Raw genomic sequence first — 22,745 nt, 5'->3', positions numbered from 1 at the left:
AAATTTAACAAAATTCTAAGTATAGATAACTCCGCATTTGGAAAATTTATAATTAACTGCATGGAGATTCACATCGATGATCTCTCAAAACCCTATCCAAAAATTCCCATAGAATCCACTCAAATGCGACAAAAACCGCATAGAATCCTATAGACTGTACTGGTTTTTGCGGTTTCTATGCGGTTTTTGTCGCATTTGAGTGAATTCTATGGGAATTTTTTAATAGGGAATACGCAGGACATCCTGTCCGTGGATTGCAAAATACTTGATTGACCCTTTGACCCTTTGACAAGACTATTGGCGACGAGTCGACATTATCCCTATCCAAAAATTCCCATAGAATCCACTCAACTGCGACAAAAACCGCATAGAAACCAATACAGTCTATAGGATATGCGGTTTTTGTCGCAGTTGAGTGGATTCATGGGAATTTTTGAATTTGGATGGCACTGATTTTTATTACACACACGGAAAAATTAGAACCCGACTGGTTATTGTTCTACATATTTTAAGATAACTCCATTATTTTATTTATTTCAAAATGAGCCACTGGTAAAATTCGTTGTAAATTTATTTTTTTATTTTACATGTTTTAAGTGGACAGATTGCCATGTCCACTCAGAACCTAACTACCTTGTACCAATTTTATTCAAAAATCGTTAGTCCTAATAGCTCAGCTAAAAAATTTCTTGATTCCAAGATTTCTTTATTCCATTACATCATTATTCTAAGACATCTCTAACTTAACTTTTGAAAAAAAGTAAACAATTCAGTAAGCAGGAAAATACTTTCTTCTTCTTCTCAGAAATTTGGGTAGAGTTGTCTTGGAATAATGTTGTAATGGAGTAAAGAAATCTTAGAATCAAGAAATTTTTGAGCTGAGCCATTAGGGCTAACGATTTTTGACAATCTGCTTTAAGTGCGCCTTAGTTGATAATTTTTTAATTCCTTTTTATAATAAGCTGAATTCCATCCCATATGGATATTTTTGATAGCGTAATAAGGAATTATGAATATACGTAATTAATTATAAATAAATAATTCAACGAATAAATAAAATTACAAATTTTATTATCGTGTCATCAAAAAAGTTACAAAAAAAATAATTGAGTAAATTAAAAAGTTATATATAATTTTCTGAAATTAAGTTTTGAGAAATTGAATTTAAATTAAACGTCATTATTCACTAGAATAAACATAAGAATAAAATAAAATTATATAAGAAATTACAATTTTATGAAAAATTAATAATAAAATAATGAATTAATTTTTACTTTAATAGTAACAGTCTCACAAGCAGTATATATTTTTACATATATCCAACAGATATATTTCAAATGTTAATTAATCAGCCTTCTTCATTTGGGGGTGTATACCAACCTCGATCTCTGTGCATTTTCTCAACATCTCCAAATGATCTCACCGCACCGTAAAGAGTATATCGAAAATTAGGGTTATTTCTATTACTAGGGGGCTTTGTATTATCAAATCGACGTACACGTGCGTTACCTTTGACCATAGTCGCTAATATCTGCATTATCAAGGCTTCCATTGCATACGCAGAACTCCAACCCTGTTTTGTTAATAGTTCCATACAAATTGCACCTCCTGGTGTCACAAAACCGCCAGTCATAAGTGGTTCAACTACTCGGACAAACGGCGGTACAAATGGATACATGCTGTCAAATAATATTTCAAGAAGAATACGATCTCCGCCTCCGCTTTCTTTGAGACGTTCTAAATCTTTGGTCAATGGTGAATCAGGATCAGTTGACTTTATTCCGACATTCCACTTGTATAGACTGTCATTAACTAATTCGACGGTGTAAAGTTTTTTTTTAAAACTATCACTCCGGTAAATGTCACGCAATTCTTTCATCAAACGATCAGTAGCTTGTGAGTTAGCTAACGAAGCCTTATTTGAAATATTTTTCCTTCGATTTTCTTGCAATTTTTTCCACGCTGCTAATCCTTCTGCATCCATGTCTTCAGTCTTCATTTTTTTAGTTTTACTTTCTTCATCAAGATCTTCATCAAGATCATCATCATGCTCACTCGCTTCGTCTTCAGTATCTACATCACTTCCATCTTCAGCTGGAACTTCATCGGCTACTACTTCTTCTGCTACAGTCTTACTAGTACTGGGCTCTGATGACAAAGAATTTGGATCAATTTTCAATTTCTCAAGATCCACTGGCTCAGGTATAGAATTTAGGCGACACAATTCTCTCAATAAAATTTCTACTTGTCTTATTACACGATTGTCATCACCAGACGTGTCGCTTAAAATTTTAACAGCATTTAATACACTAGGTTCATCAGATTCTGCGAACCATATTGGTGGAGTCGAAGGATATGTTTCAGTAATACTAGCATTAATTTCATACTTTTTTCCGTCTTTGTCAACAAATTTACAATTAAGTTCGTCCACGCTTGCAGAAATTATTTGAAATCTTTCATGATCTTTTGGAAATACAGACTGAATAGTTTTTATCTCTTGCTTCAGAATTTTTAAACAAGCCATTTGTATTAGAGAACTACCAAATAATTAATAAATATCGAAAGTTAATTCACTTGAGAGAATAATTGAACACCAAATAATTTATCAATTCACTTTGCAACCGTTGATGAATATATTTATTCTTAAATATGTGGTATACTGGTAAATTATACTCTGTACTTGTGACACTTGCGACTTTGAGGTGAGAGTGAAAAATTTTCAGTCTACGATCTACAATAGTAATTAATAAAACAGCCCCCACTCTTTTGAATTCTTAGCGACTCTTGTTTGAACTAATCCGATAAATAGGCGGCAAAAGTAGTTGATGACTTCACTCGTTGTCATTAATGTCTCGCCTGTCAGATTAAGATTCTATAGTCCGGGGGATGACATTAATGACAACGAGTGTTCATATGGGTCAAAAATAAGTCCAAAATCGCGGAATATTTCAATGGCTGGTATAAGATTCAAATTGACAGTAAAAGGGACAGTAGTAAACGAACAACGATTTGAAATATTTTTAAATTAATAGAATGACGATGAAAGTAAACTAAGAACGCATTGTATATGAAGATGTTTTAAGTCTTTATGTACATAGTCATTTTTTTTTGTCCCACCTGGGATGTTATTTGTTTACAAAATCAAACAATGGTCTACTATTTTCTATAGGATATATGCTATATACTTATAAGTATAATTAGGATTTCTTTAATATAGCTAATTGATATGATTGTTATTGAACTATCTGATGAAATGTCTCAAAATATCAGTTGATATTTTAAGTGTTTTTTTTTCATGCTTTGCAGTATATATTTTATATCAACAAATTAACAAAACGAGCTACCCTGATTAAACAAAACGATTTACTCAATTATGAATGTACTGATAGAAGAATTTCTTAGTGTTTAAAAATGTTTGTTGGTATATTTAAGAAATAATTTCTTAAATACTAAGAAATATTTTTAAATACTATTAAATCCTCCTATCAGTGTGTATATCTATTAGGGTGTTTCAAAAAAAAGAAACAATTTTTTTTTTATGGTATTCAAAAATTGAAAGTATAACTAAAAATACAAATTTTGGTACCATTCCGAGCTCTTAATAATGATATTAAGGTTAGCCTCAATCCATTTTTTGATAAATCCATCTGTTCAAAAGTTATTTAAGCTTCAAGTCAAATTTATAGTAAATTTTGAGATTTTTTTACTTTTCCGGCGAAACTATCAGTCTTATCAAAAAATATCACAGATACTTCTTTGTAGATAATTTTATTCCTTACAAATTATTACGAATAAAGTTTTTCGAAATTCTACGTTGTTTTAAAGTTATTTTCATTTCAATGTCGAGCTCTTGAAAAAATAGATTTCTAATTGATTTTAAGAGCTTGACATTAAAGTGAAAATAAATTGAAAACAATACGGAATTTCGACAAACTTTAGCGGTGATAATTTGTAAGGAATAAAATTACCTACAAAAAAGTTTCTATGACATTTTGTAATAAGACTGATAGTTTCGCCGGAAAAGTACAAAAATCTCAAAATTTACTATAAATTTGACTTTAAACTTAAATAACTTTAAGCCAGTATAATATCGAGTTTCTGTCAAGTAACTGTCTAGTCCCTAGTTAAAAACACTGATTGAAAAAAATTTAGAAACGGCCACTCCATGCAAACTGTTTATCAATATATACGAACAAAAGAATTGAAATTATTAAAAACAATTCGAATTTCATCATTTTTAATTCTTTTTAATCAGTATTTTTAACCAGGGGTTTGACTGCTGTAAATAATATTTATTCAAATCTATATCTCGGTGAAATTGTAACTGTGTTGTCTTTTTTTTAATTAATTCTTTAATTTTCTTCAAATTATTTTAATAAATTTTAAAACTTTTATGACGGTTCAAAGTCATTGAATATTTTTGAAAAAAGGAGAGCACTGACTGATAATGTCCTTAAAATAAAAATTCAAATTTCTGTAATAACTTGTGCTGCCACCATTACTATTTTAAAAATTAAAATGGCGCCGGTCTTTCTTTCCGCTTTAGACGTCACGTCCATAGTGTAGATCGTAAGTTTACTATCAATAAATATAACAATTTAATAATATAAATCATAACAAATATTTATATTAATGGTATTAATGTCATTATTTTATTATTTTACAGTTTATTAAAATGGAGAACGACCAAAAAGAATTCGTTGACCTTTACTGGCCGAGGAAATGGTAAGTCACACGTGTTTTTGTCAATAAGTTTTTAAATAATAATATCTATCAACAATTAATAATTTTTTTTATAAATATTTATTATTTTATTTTTTAATTACACATTATTTTCAAATCTTAGTTCATATTTTAAAGAATATTTATTTTTAATTATTTAAAAAAATAGAGGTTAGGATTTTTGGTTGGCGCTGCAGAATAAAATTTATATTTTTTTATTTTAATTGCGCAATTATGCTAGTATGATAATTTATCACAACAATTACTTGATATTAAATATTAATAATTTTATTTTTTCACAGTTCCGCAAGCAACCAAATTATTCATGCTAAAGATCATGCATCTATTCAACTGACTCTTGCTGATATCGATCCTACAACTGGACGTATGACAGACACCCACAAAATTTATGCAATTTGTGGAGCTATTCGTCGTATGGTAATTAAATTGTTTATTTAAACTTTTAAAACTCCAGCATTTGAATTATATTTCAAAAATTTAAATGATCTTGAAGTTAGCCGACGTCCAATAATTTTTGGATATTTTAGAAACGATAAATTATAAAAAAAATATTTCAAAAAATTTCATCTACAGCTGTTTTAATTTTCTACATATGCATACTTTTAGTTATTATTTTTTTTTGTAATTGATTTGTTGAAAAAAAATCAAAAAATTGCTAATTGTCTTCTAACTTCAGGATCACAAATTTGAAATATTATTAATTTTATTATGATCCTGAAGTTGACAGAATTAATAATATTTTACTTTTTTTTCAACAAATCTACTAAAAAAAAATATGCACATGTGGAAAATTTAAAAAACTGTAGATGCAATTTTTAAAAATATTTTTTTTTATAATTTATCGTTTTTAAGAAAAACCAAAATTTATTAGACGTCGGCTAACTTCAGTATGATATTTTATTAATTTATTAGATTACTAATTAAATAAATTTCGTTTGCTTACAGGGTGAATCTGATGACTGCATTGTGCGATTGGCCAAAAAAGATGGAATTATTGCCAAGAATTATTAATTTATTTCATACGTTCGATAACTTTTCATAAATGAAAAAATAAACATCAACAAAAAAATACTTTCTTACTCCTCTCTTATTTAATTCCTTGTTAAATAAATAATTTAAGAAACGATACTTATTTATTGATGTAAATTAATATATATTATACATTGAACAGGTACAACAATATAAATGAAATCAATTTAATATTCCATATTTATATACATTATTAATTAATATATAACAAAAAGAAAAAAAAATAGATATGAATTGAGCTAAGTATATAATAGTGGTAATCTACAGTTCATCAATACCGTCGATATAAAAATAAAACTTATCTAGAAAATACAATATTTGTGAAAATAAATCCGCTATTTATTATTATTATGCATATAATTATTTATAAAGGATTGAAAAAAATTTATTTAAAATCTGAGGCTCATGGAAACCTATTTCATATTTTTATATCTTATCATTGCAGTTATACTTTTAAAATTAGAAAAATAAATGATAGCAGAGACAAAGTATTTTTAAATTTACAATTTTTTTTAATCAAGTCAATGATAATGAAATTAGCTGACGTCTAATAATCTTTGGATTTTTTAAATTTTCTACACGTGCATATTTTTTTTTTTAATTAAATCATCGAAAAAAAATCCAGAAATTTTTAATTGTTTGCTAACTTCAGAATCATTCAAGTCAATGATAAATTTTCTTCATGATTTATACCCTGAGTATTATCTCGCAAATTCATAATTAAAAATAATAAATATTAACAATTGATTTTTCTTGATTACACTGACCCATTGACACACGGAATCGATACTTCATAATACTAAATATTAAAATATAAAAAAAATCTAAATAACTTAATTATTTAAACTAGATAATAATCCTATTTTTGATTATGATAGGACTAATTATTTATCATTGCATGCATTACAATAATCAATGCATTAAACATCATACAAATTTATATATCAAATGGATAACCAAAATTCCAGTACGAAAAATTTCTATCAAAAATGATTATTGACAATTATTTCGTATAATCACATTAGACGTGGAGTACAGGAGTGTCTGATAGTGAGTGCACTCTGTTGAATCTTCGGTTACGAAGTGTTGCGATAGCTTCGATTAAATTTGCGCGTTTGCTAAAAAATTCTGTTATCGGCGCACCATTTAAAGCTGAAGCTAAAAATTGTTCGACGGTTATTGACCAATCTGGATCCGCCGATGATGAACTACTCGTCGACGGATTTCCATTACGATCTGGCGACTGAAAAAATGATAATTTTTTATAACTAGTTCAGTGTTGTACTGAGCAATTAACTTACTCTCTCAATCCGTTGGGTTTTTATCTGACTATTAGTAGCTATTAGTAAATTGTCTTCAGATTCTTCACGATCAACGTAAAATTTTTTTCCAACATCTCCAAGTTGCAATAATAGTGTACCTAATAAAATAAATAATTAAGTATCGATAGTATTTGTTAGGGTATTTAAGAAAAAAAAATTTTCATTTAGATATAAAAATACGCCTGTGAAAATTAGAGTTAATATTAAAATTAAGAGGTTCCGCAACGCACTTTTCTATTTTCCATAAGAATATCATGAAAATTTTTGTTTTATTTTTATAACTAGCCAACGATGGGTCGTAAGAAAAATCTGTAGACACAATTTTGTAGGGAATTGTGTGCTCTACAAAAAAAGTCTCTTATCATTTTTTGATAAATCCAATTGTTCAAAAGTTATTTGAGTTTGAAGTCAAATTTATAGTAAATTTTGAGATCTTTTTACTTTTCCGGCGAAACTATCAGACTTATCGCAAAATGTCATAAGACCTTTTTTGTAGATAATTTTATTTCTGACAAATTACCTCTGATAAAATTTTTCGAAATTCCGCATTGTTTCCTAATTATTTTCATTTTAATGTCAAGCTCTAAAATCGATCCGGACATAATTTTTTTTAAGAGCCTGACATTAAAATTAAAATAACTTGGAAACAATGCGGAATTTCAAAAAATTTTATCAGAGGTAATTTGTCAGAAATAAAATTATCTACAAAAAAGATCTTATGACATTTTGCGATAAGTCTGATAGTTTCGCCGGAAAAGTAAAAAGATCTCAAAATTTGCTATAAATTTGACTTCAAGCTCACATAACTTTTGAACAATTGGATTTATCAAAAAATGATAAGAGACTTTTTTTTGTAGAGCATACAATTCCCTACCAAACCGTGTCTGCAGATTTTTCCTACAACGCATCATTAGCTAATTATTAAATTCAACAGTCGCAAAAAAAATTTTTTCCATGTTATTTTTATGGAAAATTGAAAAGTGCGATGCGGAACCTCTTAATATAAATATTAAATCTAGTTGTCACAGGCGTATTTTTACATCTAAATGAAATCTTTGAACCCGTTCCCGAGAAAGAAATTTTTTTTTATCTTTTTTAAACACCCTAGTATTTATTTAAAAATAAATTTACCAATTGATGCAATTGAATGATAAATGTCCTGGTCTTCAGGTTGTGAAGGGAACATATCATAAAGAGTTTTCCAAAGCGCAATGAAATGTCTTTGTGACATTTTAGGAACATGTTTCAAATCTAAAGGACTTTCCTTGGAATCAAGCATCGATCTCAGACTGCCCATACTTTGGCTCTCCCAAGATTGGTCGCCTTGCTGACTATTCAAACTAACAGAGCGTGATAATCCACTCGGGGACGGTTCTTCGGCCAGACTAATTGACAAGTCTAATGAAGCAACACTCTGCTCCATGGTGTCAAAAAAATCCGTAGCCTCAGCAGCTATTTCAGCGCCGTCTGAATGAGTAGGCGAGTCAATGTCAACAGGCGTTAATAGCGGGGGTAAATGTAACGTGTAGAGTAATTTTAATCGCTGAGCAGCATCAGCAGTTGCCGTGATACCAATAGCCTGCACAACTTCCCGGAAATTAAGATAACCATCATGGTTGCGATCCATCAGACGGAATAATCGTGCCGCCAATGACTCGGCCTGTGTGCATTTTCCCCACGGGGACAATCCGCCAAAGAGAATGCGAAACAGTTCAAAGTCAACTTTGTATGCCTCGTAAGGCGGCTGCGTAGGGTCGTATCTTTCGGGCTCGGATTTACGTTGACTCATCAATTCTTCGCGGACTAAACTAAGTAACTCTTGTAACTCATCGCTGGTCATAAATTTATCAACGACGATGCTCCTTATCACATTTTTTTCTATACCTTCCTCTAGATGCTGAACAACGCGCAGCCTATGCTTCAATCTCAGTCGCTCTATTCTGCCAATTGATAATGTCCCGTAGCGTGAATACGATTCATATATCAAAGTTTGTACTGATATACTTCTTGGTGGCACTGCGCTGTCAACAGGCCGGGGTAAAACAGGGCCTTCGTCATTGTAAACACCGCCAAGGTAGTCCGTTAATAATTGCATGGCTTCACCGTCATCACGACACTCCAGTAATTTGTCTTGATTCCACTCCAGTACCATAAGCGCTATCTGGAATATAACTTTAGCACCGTCGTAAAAAAAACAATCCATTATATTGACTGCGCTACTTGTTGGCATTACGCTTAAAAATATTGTGAGAAACCATGACAATGATATCACGCGGATCAAACCAAGCTCTTGAAGTTTCGCGTGAAGTGTCGGTAATTGTTCCTCTGCTAATTCTTCTAAAAGTCCTTGATCCACAAGAGCACCTACGACACGTCTGTCATAGTAATCGGGAAGTAAAGATTCGCAGACGTTACACAGTTGCCAAAAGGCTGACTCTTCTGAACAGTAAATTAAAAGAACGGACGCTACGATATTCATTGCTTGACAATATCCTGTTGATAAATTTCAAATATTAATTACCATCATTATTTTTAACCCTTTAACGCTTCTCGGAGTTTCCTCCACTTTGCAGACTGTCAAGCGGGAGCGCGGATCGGCGTTAGTGTGTATTGTGAGCTCTGACATGTACCATACGTAGGGAAGAGAATTTACCGGTGAAATAAATATTTTACTTATTTTACCAATTTTCAGCAGGTTATTTACCGGATAAATAACCAAGGTAGTTAATTTTGTTCCGTGGGTGGCGTTGATGTGCGATTGAAGATGTGTACAATGTAGACTAAAAATTATTAGCAATTATCTATTATCTTTCAATATTATTGAGTTAATAAATAAAAAGTTAAAAATGATAAAAGTGAAACATTGATCAAGGTTATTCGCGGATCTTGTCAAATGCAGCTTTAGTATTGAAATACGATCTTCTGTAGAGTTCTGTTATAACAAAGTAGGTTGAACAGAAGAATTTGAGATTCATCGACCCAGGTTCGAATCTGCGGCATGCAATTTATTATTTTTTTTATTTTTATTGAAGTTAGCTGACGTTTTTAATTTTTTTTATTTGTTTTCAATAATTAAATTAGAACAAAAAACATTTTTTTTAAATTGCACTTAAAATTTATCAAGTTTTTTAAAAATAAAATTTATTTTTTATTTTTTTGTAATAATTTTTTCAATAAAAAAAAGTTCAGTATGCCATATTGCTTTTAAAACTTAGTATACTGAACTATGTACACATTAGATGCAAGTAGATATTTATCATTTAAATGAATATTTTACCGGTTAAATAGCCAAATAACTTACCGGTTAATAACCGGATATTTGTCCACTCGAATCACTAACCATACGTATGAGGTCCTCAGAATTAAAGATAAGAATTGGAAAAAAAAAAAATTATGGGAAATTCGTAATTTAAAAAAAAACGTTGAATTTAATTTTCTTTTAGAATTTCAAATAATTTACTTATGTACTCAGGCAGATCCCCGGAGATTTACGGTATTTTACAGTAAATGCACGGCTTTTTTAAAAGCAGAGTACGGTATTTTTACCGCAAACTTGCAGTAAGAGAACGATAATTTACCGTAAAATTGTGACAAACGCGGTATTTTACCGTAAAGTAAAGTATTGCACTGTTGGTTAACTCTAAGAAGTAGGAGGAGTTTTTTCATGTCGTGTTTAATTTATAAAGCGCTTTATTTACAGCAAAAGCGACTTATTGGCGATAATTTGCAAATATGTGAGTATAGGCCGCGCAGGGGAGATGAACGGAATGATTTGCTTGTTGTACCAGGTTGCCACAGCACGAAGTATGACAAATCTTTTTTAGTAAGTGCGATTAGAATATGGAATCGATTATCTTCATACTGCACTTCACAACCGTCTTTTCCTACTTTCCGTAAATCATGTTTTGAGTTCTTGTTGAGCGAAGAGAATGCGTGATTTGGTCAAAACCTCTAATGAAATTTTTTATTTGATGATGGAGTGATGTATTGATGTATGTATTATGTATCATATGTATAATGTTTTACTAATATCTGTATTATACTACTTTTGTTAATTAACATTCATTGTAATGTATTTTGGAGGGCCGCAAGGAGCTATGACTCTATGGCCTTAAAACAGTAAATAATAATAATAAAAACTGTAGAAATAAACATACAGCGCTTACGGTAAAAATGCCGCAAATTTCGGTAAATTCCCGGAATTCGGATCCGCCGGAGATAGTCAACATTATGAAAAAAAATATATAAAATCCCCTGATAGCCACACTTTGCTCAGCAAGTTCTGCAGTGAAACATTTTCCGCTAACTTAATAAGTTTCTGGCAAGCCTCGGCTGGATAATACTTGCGTGCAAGTTGATGCAAATCAACTGCCATCTGAATGTAATTTTACAGAAAAACATGCCGTCAATTTGAAGTGAAACTTTCAACCAACTTAACGTCATTGTCTGACAGTAACACTTGTAGTCAAATTGAATTCAAGTTACAGACAATTTACTGTCAACTTAACCGTAACTGTTTGCTCTCCACTTTCTTTTAAATTGGCTTCAGAATACGGCAGTAACTTTAAGTTAACTTGCGGTTAGGGTGGCTGTCAGGGTCATTGAAACATTAGAATAACAAATGAAGGGACACTAAAGAAACCCACCAGATGAGTGAATTCGGTGATGACAAAACCTGAGTCTAGTAAACTGAGGTAGTGGGGACTTCACCGTTAAAGGGTTAATTTCTCTTTTTTTTTTTACAAAACATTTTAGTAATAAATTAAAATTTACCTATTTGAGGATTTCTACAAGCATATGCAGACAATACTCGTCTTAAAGCGCTAATTCCTGTGTCAGATTGAAATGCCGGATGCTCTGGTAATGATCGATGCAAATCGCGTTCTATTTCTTCATTAGCTTGACACAATTTACCCAGTGACTGATCAACTAATGATTGATATAAGCCAGGATTCATGGCCATTTCATTGATAGCGCCGGAGAAAGTCAACCAGACTTCCCCGCGAAGTGTTTGCGGTACTCCTTGTATCACCAATTTAGATGTTTCTGTGGTCCGGTAAATAGTTATCCCTCGTCCGTACTCAGCAAAATGTAATTCCCATTGTTTTTCTTTGGACTCTTGTTTGACAGCAGCTTCAGTACTCAATGGCGCTTTGAAAAGAGTCATCAGTGGCGGCTGCGGTGACCAAATTTTTCTTTTCCCCTCATCACTGTCGTCTTTTGATTGATAATTTGATCCATGATTCGTAGTTCTATAAAAACTGTTTCTTATTTTCTAATTAAGTTATTGCGGTAAATATTAATAATAATATTATTTATTTATCTTAATAATTTTTACTTACAATTGATTTGATTTTGTTTTGGCCAAAAGTTCCGATATTTTCTGTACGACAAAGTCACGGTCGTGAATTTGAGCGAACAAAAATGATGAGCGAGGTGTTGTTACGAGAATTGATTTGTCTGTTGAAGTTGATGAGCTTGGTGATTGATCTGCTGGTTCAACTAGTCTTACTTCACGTAATGGAATTACTAAGCTGACTAATTGTCTTACCTGTAAATAAATATTATTATTTATTTGAGAATTAAATTTTTTAAAATTGTTTTTAACTCTAAGATATTCTCAGATAATAACAGAACAAGCAAGAGAGAATGAGGGAACTAGAGATAGGAAAGCCAAGCAGAGAAGTCATAGAGTACACAAGAAAATTTTAAAGCCTAGCCAGGAAAAAGACAAACGAAGCAAAAGAAGTGTAAATAGATAAAAAGTGATAAAAAAAAAGGAAAAAAAATTTGGAAAATCCAAAAGTGCACGCCTCGAACGCTCATGTTATGTTTTTTTTTAAAAGTTAAATTTCGAATAAAATTGAATATCCCGCTCTTTTCCCATAGAAATTTCCATGGTAAATATACGGTAATAAAAGTAAAAAAAAAAATAAATAAGGAGAACATTCCTAATGAAAAATGGCGGCAGTGTATGTTTGTTTGCATGTAAGATTGCCGGTTTTAACCGTAATGATTTATTTTTAAAAAAACGAGAAGGCCTACAGTAGTGATTTTCGAAAGGAACCTTCTTTGCTTATTTCTGAAAATTTTGAAAAAAAAATTAAGTAGTTTCGTCAAGTCGTTCTCGAGATATCCGTACCACGCCGTTTTTTTGAACCACAGACTAATGGACGTCCACGATAAATTTTTTTTAATGAACTTTTTTTTATATTAATACATATTAGACAAATTAAAAAAAGTATCAGGATTATTTATTAGTGTTTCAGCTTTATATTGATGTGCTTTTCATAATGTGTAAGAGTAATAGAAAAAACATATATGCACTTTAATGAGTGGAAATCGTGTGACCTTGACAGGTCGGTTATAAAGCACAACCTCTCCGCTTCGCTTCCGAGGCGTGCAAAAGCTAGTCAGTACTAAGTCAAAAGTAGAGTAATTACAAGTATAGTACTATACACTTAGGGTGGGCCGAAAATCCGCTTTTTTAAAATTTTCATTATTAATACCAAAAATATGTATCCTCGTACGAAAAAAAAATTTTTCGGAAATCAAAAAAAATTTTAGGTTGATATCTTAGGCTCGCCAAATCCCGCTAAAGTTAGAAGTTGTTTAAAATTTTTTTTCCAACACATTTTAATCGGAAATTTAATTCTCTACAAAAAAGATCCTATAATAAAATTACATCAAGTTGATAGTTACTCAGATAATTGCAATTTTGCTCTAAAAAATGAAATTTTTCAAGATATTATCACTTTTCAGGGTAAAAAATAAATTTTGTCATAAAAATTTCGTAGGAAATTCAATTTTCTACAAAACAGACCTAATAAAAATTTATTCAAAGTTGATAGTTACAAAGATAATAGCAATTCTCGGTGAAAACCACCAAATAACGAGAAATGTGACTATCTAAACATAAAACTGCCAGTTTCTGAATATCTATAAATCTCAAGTTTTTACCAGAAGACCAATTTTGTAAGAAATTTGATTTTCCATGAAATTTATATGATAAAATTCATATTTTACTCTGAAAAAGTGATAATATCTTGAAAAATTATATTTTTTAGAACAAAATTTCAATTATCTGAGTAACTATCAACTTTACGTAATTTTATTATAAGAACTTTAATGTAGAGAATTAAATTTCCGATCAAAATAAGATGGAAAAAAATTTTTAAACAACTTCTAACTTTAACGGGATTTAGCGAGCCTAAGATATCGACCTAAAATTTTTTTTGTTTTCCGAAAAATTTTTTTTTTGTACAAAGAAAAATATTTTTGGTATTAATAATGAAAATTCAAAAAAAGCGTATTTTCGGCCCACCCTACTATACACCGGGGAAAATTAAGGAACAAATTACATTAATAAGGTATGATTGATTGTAAGAGTGCTAAGTCAGGTATGAATGACATCAATCAATGTAAATAAGTAAATAAACTAAGAATAAGGAAAAAAACTGTAAAAAAACGGAAGTTGTTCAGTACAAACGCAAATAAAGATTATTATTAAGAAAAAAATCTGAAGACGGTTGACCCTGAGGGAAAACCCCAAAACTTCCCGCAGGGTCAAATTTCCTAGTAGGATTTCTACTAATTTCTTAGACGATCCTGATCAAAATTAAGGCGTCCGTTGGATGCTTGAAGGTCTCAGGGGTACTAGGCAAGTTTTATTTTTGACCCGGGAAATAATTTTTTTACAGTTTTCCTTATTTTAGTAGAAAAATTATAATAATATTATGTAATATTTTAATAAACAATAAACTTACCCGGCTTTCAAAACAAAGATAATTTTGTGATAAAAAAATTTTTCCCCAGATATGACGTTTATTATAAGGTGTCCAAAGTGTTGCGTCAATGCTACCATCTAATTTTTCGTTTCCGGGTAATCTAAACTGTAATCTATATGATTCAGAGTGTGCTCTTGCGTCAAGATCACGTTTTAAAAATGAAGGCTTCTTCGGTACATTTTTACTGTTAAAAATTAAATTAAACATTACTATTATTATTATTATTAATAATTAATAATAATAATAATGCATAGTAATAATTTATTTACGTACCTTAATTTACTTAATAACTCTCTGTCTTCATTGAAACCACTTTTTTCATCAATTAATCTATAATTAATGGCATTAATTTATTTAATAATAATTAATTAACAGTGTAATTAATTTATTAATTAATTTAAAGAAAACTAAATATTTATACCGCTTCATTGCAATATTCGTAAGCTGTTCCATTAGCGAATAGGTCTCTGATTTATGTAAAAACATTGAAAAATAATGTTCTTTATTGTCTCGCGTTACAACACGAATACTGTCGGGAAATACTAAAGAATTAGTTTTATCCAAAGCAATAATGTCAGCCCATCTTATTAACAATTTTGTTTCTTTAGCTAATATGTACGCGTAAAAACACATATGATTTACTGATAAATATAACCATCCTTGTCGCGGTAATTTAGCTTTCCAATAACTACATGAATAATAATTGACAAGTTTATCGTCGCTTGGTAAATTAAACAGTTGATGAAATTTATATGATGCTGTTTTAAATGACTGTGGATCTTCTTCTGTGAATGATAAATATGTAAATTTAATAATAAATCATATTAATGACAATTAATTTATTTTAAAGGAATTTTGCTATTCAAATTCTCAGAAAATAATTTTTTAAAATTTTACATGATTAAAAGAAACGATTAAAAACGATTCGAATAATGAAAATTCTAATAAGCGATCACAAAGTATTTGAAACGATTCAAAATTGAGAAATCTAATACTCGTAAATCTACTTTAACAGTTAGATTGCATTTAAAACGATTAGGAAAATCTAATTGAATAGAATCGTTTTGAATCGACAAATAATAATTATCAATTGTCGATTCAAATCTATTTAAAACAATTTAAAAAATTGAATTTTTTCGAATTGTTTTAAGGGGGATAGCCACTGTGAGGATCGAAAAAATAGGTGATTTTCGGGAATTTTTTCGACTGGAATAATAAAGAAATTTGGGGATCGGGTTTTTTTTGTTTTCTAAAGTATACATTGAAGATGATTCTCCTAAATTTTCATTAAAAAATATCATGTTGTTACAAAGTTATAAGCATTTTTGTGGAGCAACAAAAAAATTTCCCCCACCACGGTGTCATCTCTAACTCAAAAACGGATTATCAGAAAGAAAAAAACCAAACGGCGTTATAATCTGTATGCATGTGGTTATCGTTGCACATAGGGGACTTTGAAAATTTGAATTTGAAAAAAAATGGCGACATATTAAAAATTTTTTCGTTATTTTTTCTCATTTATTTGGATTCAAACAGCCCTAAAAAATCTTAAAAATCAAAATTTTCAAAATCCCCTATGTGCAACTATAGCTACTGAATAGACGAATACGGCAAAAAAAAAAGTTGCGAATCGGTTGATATTTATGCAAATTACAGATGCCACCAGTTCAAAAAAAGTAGTTTCGAGAAAAATGCGTTTAAAGTTTTTAGTCGATGGAACGGTCAGTTGACGCGCTGTCACAAAAATGACTATAACTTCAAAAATATTCGGAATTTTCATATAAAACTTTAGATACATATTTTTGAAACATATACACTTTGATTTAATAAAAAAAAAAAAAATTTTTTTTCTTTGAAATTTCACAGTGGCTATCCCCCTTAAATCGCCGTGGCGAGCCAGAAATTTAACTATTGCAATTATCTCAGTAACTATCAACTTCCCGTAATTTTATTATAGGATCTTTTTTGTAGAAAGTTAAATTTCCGATCAAAATAAGTTGGAAAAAAATTTTAAACAACTTCTAGCTTTAGCGGGATTTGGCGAGCCTAAGATATTGACCTAAAATTTTTTTTGTTTTCCGAAAAATTTTTTTTTTGTACAAAGAAAAATATTTTTGGTATTAATAATGAAAATTCAAAAAAAGCGGATTTTCGGCTCACCCTAATAGACATGAACCGACGTAATTTATTTTTTAAATTAAAAAAAAAATTTTAGCGGCAGATTTTGAACTATAATTAAAACGAAATATACCTTCTGCAAATTGACAATCTGGAACATTGTTAGCAATAATAGACTGTATTTTACAACAAACAAATTCAGTTATTTCGTCTTCGCTGTCAAATGATTTCAAAGTGTCCATAAGATTTGCATGTAACCATTCCCAGTTCTGTGATATTTCATCACGTGTCAAGGAACATGCAACAGCTAAAAAAAATTTATGTATTTTTTTTATTAAACTCCCAACAATATGAAGATTAAATTTATTATTACTTCAAAGTGACAGCTGTTGTATGAAAAATGTTATTGATAGAGTATCTATTTGTTATCAATTGATAAAAAAAAAAAAAAGTTAAATAATGGAGTGTATTAATGTGAATATGAATATGTTTGATGATCACAATAAATACCCCAGTAAACTTCCGAAGATGGTGTTTGATGTAATATTCTAAAAGGTGGTGGTTTAGTATCGAATACACTGTCGAGTGTACCCACCAATATTGATGACAATCCTTTACTTTTCCCATGTCCTTTACGTCTTTGTAATACAAAATATACTGATGCTTGCTCTGTAACCCTGAATTTAGTATTTTATTATTATTTTCAAAACTTTAAATAAATTTATTTTGAAAATCTAAAGTAAATTAAATTAAATGAACTTCATTTTCCTCTGTACAACTTTTCAGTCTTTTACAGTTTTTATGGAAAAAATTTATGAGTGTGAATGTAGCAGACATCAGACAAATTTAAAATTATAAATGAATAGAGTAAATAATTCAAAAAAATAATATTTTAAAAAATGCACTTATTTATTTTAAAATTTTTTAAATGCGCATTTTTTTAAATTTAATTTTATTAATTATTTGCTCTATTTATTAATAATTTTAAATTTGTCTGAAGTCTGCTACATTCACACTCATAAAAATTCATGTAATTTGACTGCTTAAAGATGACTTAAGGGGTAATTGGGGGTAGCCGCAATTTTCGGCTTGCATACTAGTATCTTTGCGAAACATTTCAGAATTCTAGATCCAATAGATTTTTTTCTGTTCATTTCGTTTCGTGAAAAACGTTCCAATCTTCAGATACATATAAATATTATATGAGTGTGAATCTAGCAGACATCAGACAAATTTGAAATTATAAATAAGTAAAGTAAATAATTAAAAAAAAAATATTTATAAAAAATTCACTTATTAATTTTTCAATTTTTTAAATGCGCATTTTTTAAAATTTTATTTTATTAATTATTTACTCTATTTATTTATAATAATAAACTTCTCTGATGTCTGCTACATTCACATTCTTTCTTTGGATTTATGTCTAAAGTACCTTCTATAATTTTTTTTTTAAATAAAATTTTTACAGTAAATGTTATAAATTTGAATGATAAAATAAATTGTTTTTCAACTAATACGATTGTTATTTGTAGTACTAAATAATTCTGTACATGATTCACATGACTAACGCATACTGAACTACCTTTTTTTTTCTCTACGCATAAAAAATATATATCAGGAATTGTAACAGTTTTTTTACATTCCAAAAATATTTTTGTATTTACAAATTTTATTTTATGTACAATTAATGACAATTACTAAATTTTGTTTATTTATAATTTTAAATTTGTCTAATGTTTGCTACATTCACGCTCATGCTAACCAGTATAATTTGAAAATTACTTAACAATTTTCAATTTTTTAAATGTCCCTCAATTTTTGTGACTAGTGTATCGTTGAAAAGTTTTAAAATGTTTAACTTTCACAATCAAATTTCCGGATACTTTTCAAAGTTCAAAGACAGACGATCAAAAATTTTTTGATTTTTATTAAAACAAATTAATGACATAAAAAAAAAAAACTAAAAATATGCACATTTAGAAAATTCAAAAAAATATAGGTGCAATTTTTTCAAATATTTTTTTTTTCATAATTTATCTTGAGAAAACAAAACGAAAAATTATCAGACGTCGGCTTACTTCAGTATCATAAGTTAACAGACAATTAACAATTTTTTGATTTTTTTTTCAACAGATCGATTGCAAAAAAAAAAACTAAAAATATACACATGTAGAAAATTAAAAAAACTACACAGAAAAAAAGAATTTCTGGGCGCAATAATTTTTTTGTATTTTAAATTGAACACAAAAATTTTTTTGGGACGAGAAAAAATTTATTGATTCAAAAAGTTTTTTCTTGCTCTGAGAAAATTCGTTCTCGCCGTAAGAAAATTTTTGTTTTCAATTCATAATGCAAAAAATTTCTTGGGCTGGGAAAAAATTTTCTTGGGGTGAGTAAAAATTTTTTGTGTCAAGAAATTTTTTTTTTCTGTGTATCCGTGCAATTTTTTCAAATATTTTATTTTTTAAATTCATCATTTATCATTTTTAAAAGAATCCGAAAATTATTAGTCGGCTAATTTCAGTATCGTCCATTTATTTATAAGAATAGAATTATCAGTTTCTACAATTTAATTAACTGTAATTTAAAATTACATTAATAGTTTAGTTTTTTTTCATTACATCAAGTTTTTTTAATGAAAAAAAAAATTTTTAATGTCATTTAATAATTAATAATTCCATTACACATAATTAAAACTAAAAAAAAAAAAACAATACAGTCCTTGAACTTGAACAATAAATAATTAACAAAAATTGATTTTTAAAAAATGCATCAACTTACCGCTGGAAAAATAGTTCATATATTTACAAATATAAAAAAAAATTTTCTATTTATTTTGTTGAAAAAAAAAATAATAAACAATTGCATAGATAACTCCTTCCGTGATTCGAAGTTAAAATACGTATTTTATTTCGCAATAGAAAAATTATCAGCAGTAGAGCCAATAAAAAAAGTGACAAGTGATTTAAAAAATAATAAAAATTAAGCAGTTTGTCAACAAAAATAAATATAAGTAAAATATGAACTTTAAAAATTGCTAAGAAATTTTTAAAGGACTAAAATAATAGTCAGCTGTATTTGACAGCTGACATAAATAGATTATTAAATTATGATAGTTGTATATTATGATATGATAAATAATAATATGATATATATATTGTGTTATTATTTAAATTTAATATTTTTACCAAAATGCATTTGCGAGTAGAACTTCTTGTGGTTTTATCCACATATTGTCCGGGGTTAATCCAGCACATATGGAACTAACACATACTGCTCACTTTATTTGTTTTATTTTTAATTATTTATTGAAAATAAACTGACTTAATATTATATTAAATGTAGTATTAAAAAAAAATATATGTATTTTTTTAATACTACATTGGAGTATAATAAGCCAGCGCGAGCTGTACGACAACTTCTTTCGATGTAAGGATTATTTTGACAGCTTAGCCAACTGAATAAATTTACAGCCTTTAGAAATATGTTTTGTTTTTTTGTTACCAGATTTAATGGCGGGAAAAATTCAAAAACACAAAGTTTGATAGAATTAAAACAAAATTTTGATGATTTAAATTTTCTTTGTTTGAAATTCCCGCGGTAAAAATTTAAAATTAAATAAAAAAAAGTGACTACTGGGGTCAGTCATTTTGGAGAAGGTATAAGTCATTCATTATCTTTGTCATAATCAAAAATAAATAAATGTAATTATTTTTGTTGCTTTCATGAGTGTGGATGTAACAGACGTGAGACAATTTGTAAATTTTAAATAACAATAAAGATATGACACTGAAGTTAGCCGACGTCTAATAATTTTTGGTTTTTTTTTTAATCAATAAATTATAAAAAAAAAAAATATTTTAAATAATTGCACTTGTAGGTTTTTAAATTTTCTACATGTGCATATTTTTATTTTTTTATTTTTTATAATTGATTTGATCAAAAAAAAAATCCAAAAATTACTAAGGGTCTGTTAACTTCAGGATTATATTAAAATAATGAAATAAAAAAAAAAGCGAGTAAAGACTTTTTGTCAATGAACCTTTTTTTTTCTATGCACTTTTTTGGCTTTGAGAAGCTTCCTAAAACCAAAAGGAAGTATAAAAATCTGTCATTTTGTAATAAGTAACGCGATATCAATAATATAGCTATAAATTCGGTGACATTCAGTCATATTTAGTGACAGAATAATTAAAATATTAATTTATTTAAAGAAAATAAATACGATCGTCTTTTTTCCCGCGTAATTTAAATGTAATTCGAATGATATATAGATAAATCTATTTATCTCGATACTTGGCAATTAAAAAGAGTTTAAATTATAAAAAGGCACAAATTCAAGTCAAGACCTATCTAATAATACCAATTTCGATAACATTAACTAATTCTATCATATATATGATTAAGAAATATGATTTGCTCCATGTTAAGTGTATATCATCTATATATTAGTCGAACCTATATATTGTTTTGAATCATTCCAAATCTTTTTTTCAAACCAAGGATAGATATGGCGGGAACAAAATTTTTCTAATTCTCTTAATAATATAGATTAGTCATTTACAACAAATTTTTTTATCTGTTCTAGATATTTTTGGTAATTATTTTTTATGATAAAAAAATTGTTTTTTTTAGTTTATGATTCAAATAATAATTATAAGAATTAATTTCTTTATTACTTACCTACAAACCTAATTTATATTTTTTTTATTAAGTGTAACAAATAAAACTTAAGATGTATAAAAAAAATAATAGAGGAGGAGGGGGGAAAGTGGGCTCCTTAAAATTTTCTATTCGTCAATAAATTCGGACAGATAATGAGTTTATCGAAATTTCTCATATAATGAGGGCTAAAATAGACTACCAAAACTGTTAATTAAATATAATTTATTAAGAAAGTTAAAGATAATAAAATTACGTTTTAAAGTTATATCGCAGCAGACTATAAAAATGACTTTTATATTATTAAAATACAATTGTTTTATAGTTATTTGCAAATATCACATGTGTAAAGAATACAAAATATCAAATCCACAATTTTTTTGAGGGCCCACTTTGCCCCTAATTTTCGATTTTTAAATTTTAATGGCCGCAACATAATAAAGTGAAACTAAGTATCAAGAGCCTAAAAAGAAGTAAACGCGTAAAAAAATTAATGATATAATTATTATTCTTAAGGGGCCCACTTTGCCCCCTCTCCCCTAAATTGTCAATACATTAAAATTTAAGTGACAGTTACAAGCAGAAGGTACATAAATAAATAAATCATTAATTCAAGTAATGATTTTTATTGAAATATAAGGAATCTGTACCAGACAGAACTAAAATTACTGATGGATTTGGTACTACCGGGGTTCATATATATCATATACATATATATATACCTTGCGTAGTCACTTGCGATATTTTTCGCTTCTGTTATTTTTATTTTAATATTATAATAATATAATGAAAAGATTGTTTATTAATAACTTGTTTCTTTCTTTTCAATAATAAGTACAGAAAAAAATATCCAAGGTACGCGCACAGTCTATTTCAAAATCTAAATCTAAAAAAAAAAATTATCCTCAAAATTATACAACATAATGTTTTGTTTAGCTACATTTTCATTTTTTTTTCTTTTTGTTTTTTTTTTTTTATATATACAAAGTTTATAATAAAAAAAAAATTATTCATCTTTTTTTGTTTGCAACTACAGTACTCTCTTATAATTACAATAAGGAATATCAGAATTTCATTCATAACT

The 22,745-nt window shown here is 28.6% G+C and overlaps 3 protein-coding genes across 5 annotated transcripts; 1 reads left to right on the top strand and 2 right to left on the bottom strand.

The window, feature by feature from the left end:
* Nucleotides 1–1,080: 1,080 nt before the first annotated feature.
* On the bottom strand, nt 1,081–2,914 carry LOC130664802 (ubiquitin-conjugating enzyme E2 Q2-like). Its single transcript, XM_057464903.1, has one exon. It carries the CDS (start codon nt 2,522–2,524, stop codon nt 1,349–1,351), a length of 1,176 nt encoding a protein of 391 aa, XP_057320886.1. The 5' UTR covers nt 2,525–2,914; the 3' UTR covers nt 1,081–1,348.
* A 1,554-nt stretch (nt 2,915–4,468) lies between these two features.
* On the top strand, nt 4,469–5,814 carry LOC130664800 (40S ribosomal protein S21-like). Its single transcript, XM_057464901.1, has 4 exons — nt 4,469–4,569; nt 4,667–4,725; nt 5,025–5,160; nt 5,689–5,814. Exons 2-4 carry the CDS (start codon nt 4,676–4,678, stop codon nt 5,752–5,754), a joined length of 252 nt encoding a protein of 83 aa, XP_057320884.1. The 5' UTR covers nt 4,469–4,569; nt 4,667–4,675; the 3' UTR covers nt 5,755–5,814.
* Nucleotides 5,764–20,438, bottom strand: LOC130664799 (TBC1 domain family member 9). Of its 3 annotated transcripts, none has more exons than XM_057464898.1 (11): nt 20,188–20,438; nt 17,510–17,676; nt 17,133–17,306; nt 15,303–15,666; nt 15,155–15,211; nt 14,861–15,065; nt 12,437–12,645; nt 11,868–12,361; nt 8,226–9,587; nt 7,074–7,192; nt 5,764–7,015 (listed from the first exon to the last, which is right to left on the bottom strand). In XM_057464898.1, the coding sequence occupies exons 1-11, from the start codon at nt 20,229–20,231 to the stop codon at nt 6,794–6,796; spliced, it is 3,417 nt and encodes a 1,138-aa protein (XP_057320881.1). In that variant the 5' UTR covers nt 20,232–20,438; the 3' UTR covers nt 5,764–6,793. The 3 variants fall into 3 exon arrangements, with proteins under 3 accessions (XP_057320881.1, XP_057320882.1, XP_057320883.1); XM_057464899.1 differs by having other exon boundaries at nt 11,868–12,355; XM_057464900.1 differs by having other exon boundaries at nt 11,868–12,346.
* Between the last annotated feature and the right edge of the window lie 2,307 nt (nt 20,439–22,745).

Source organism: Microplitis mediator, chromosome 3, assembly GCF_029852145.1.
Source record: "Microplitis mediator isolate UGA2020A chromosome 3, iyMicMedi2.1, whole genome shotgun sequence".
Lineage (NCBI taxonomy): Eukaryota > Metazoa > Arthropoda > Insecta > Hymenoptera > Braconidae > Microplitis > Microplitis mediator.
Note: the sequence above shows the minus strand (reverse complement) of the source record. Positions and strands in the feature narration are given on the sequence as shown.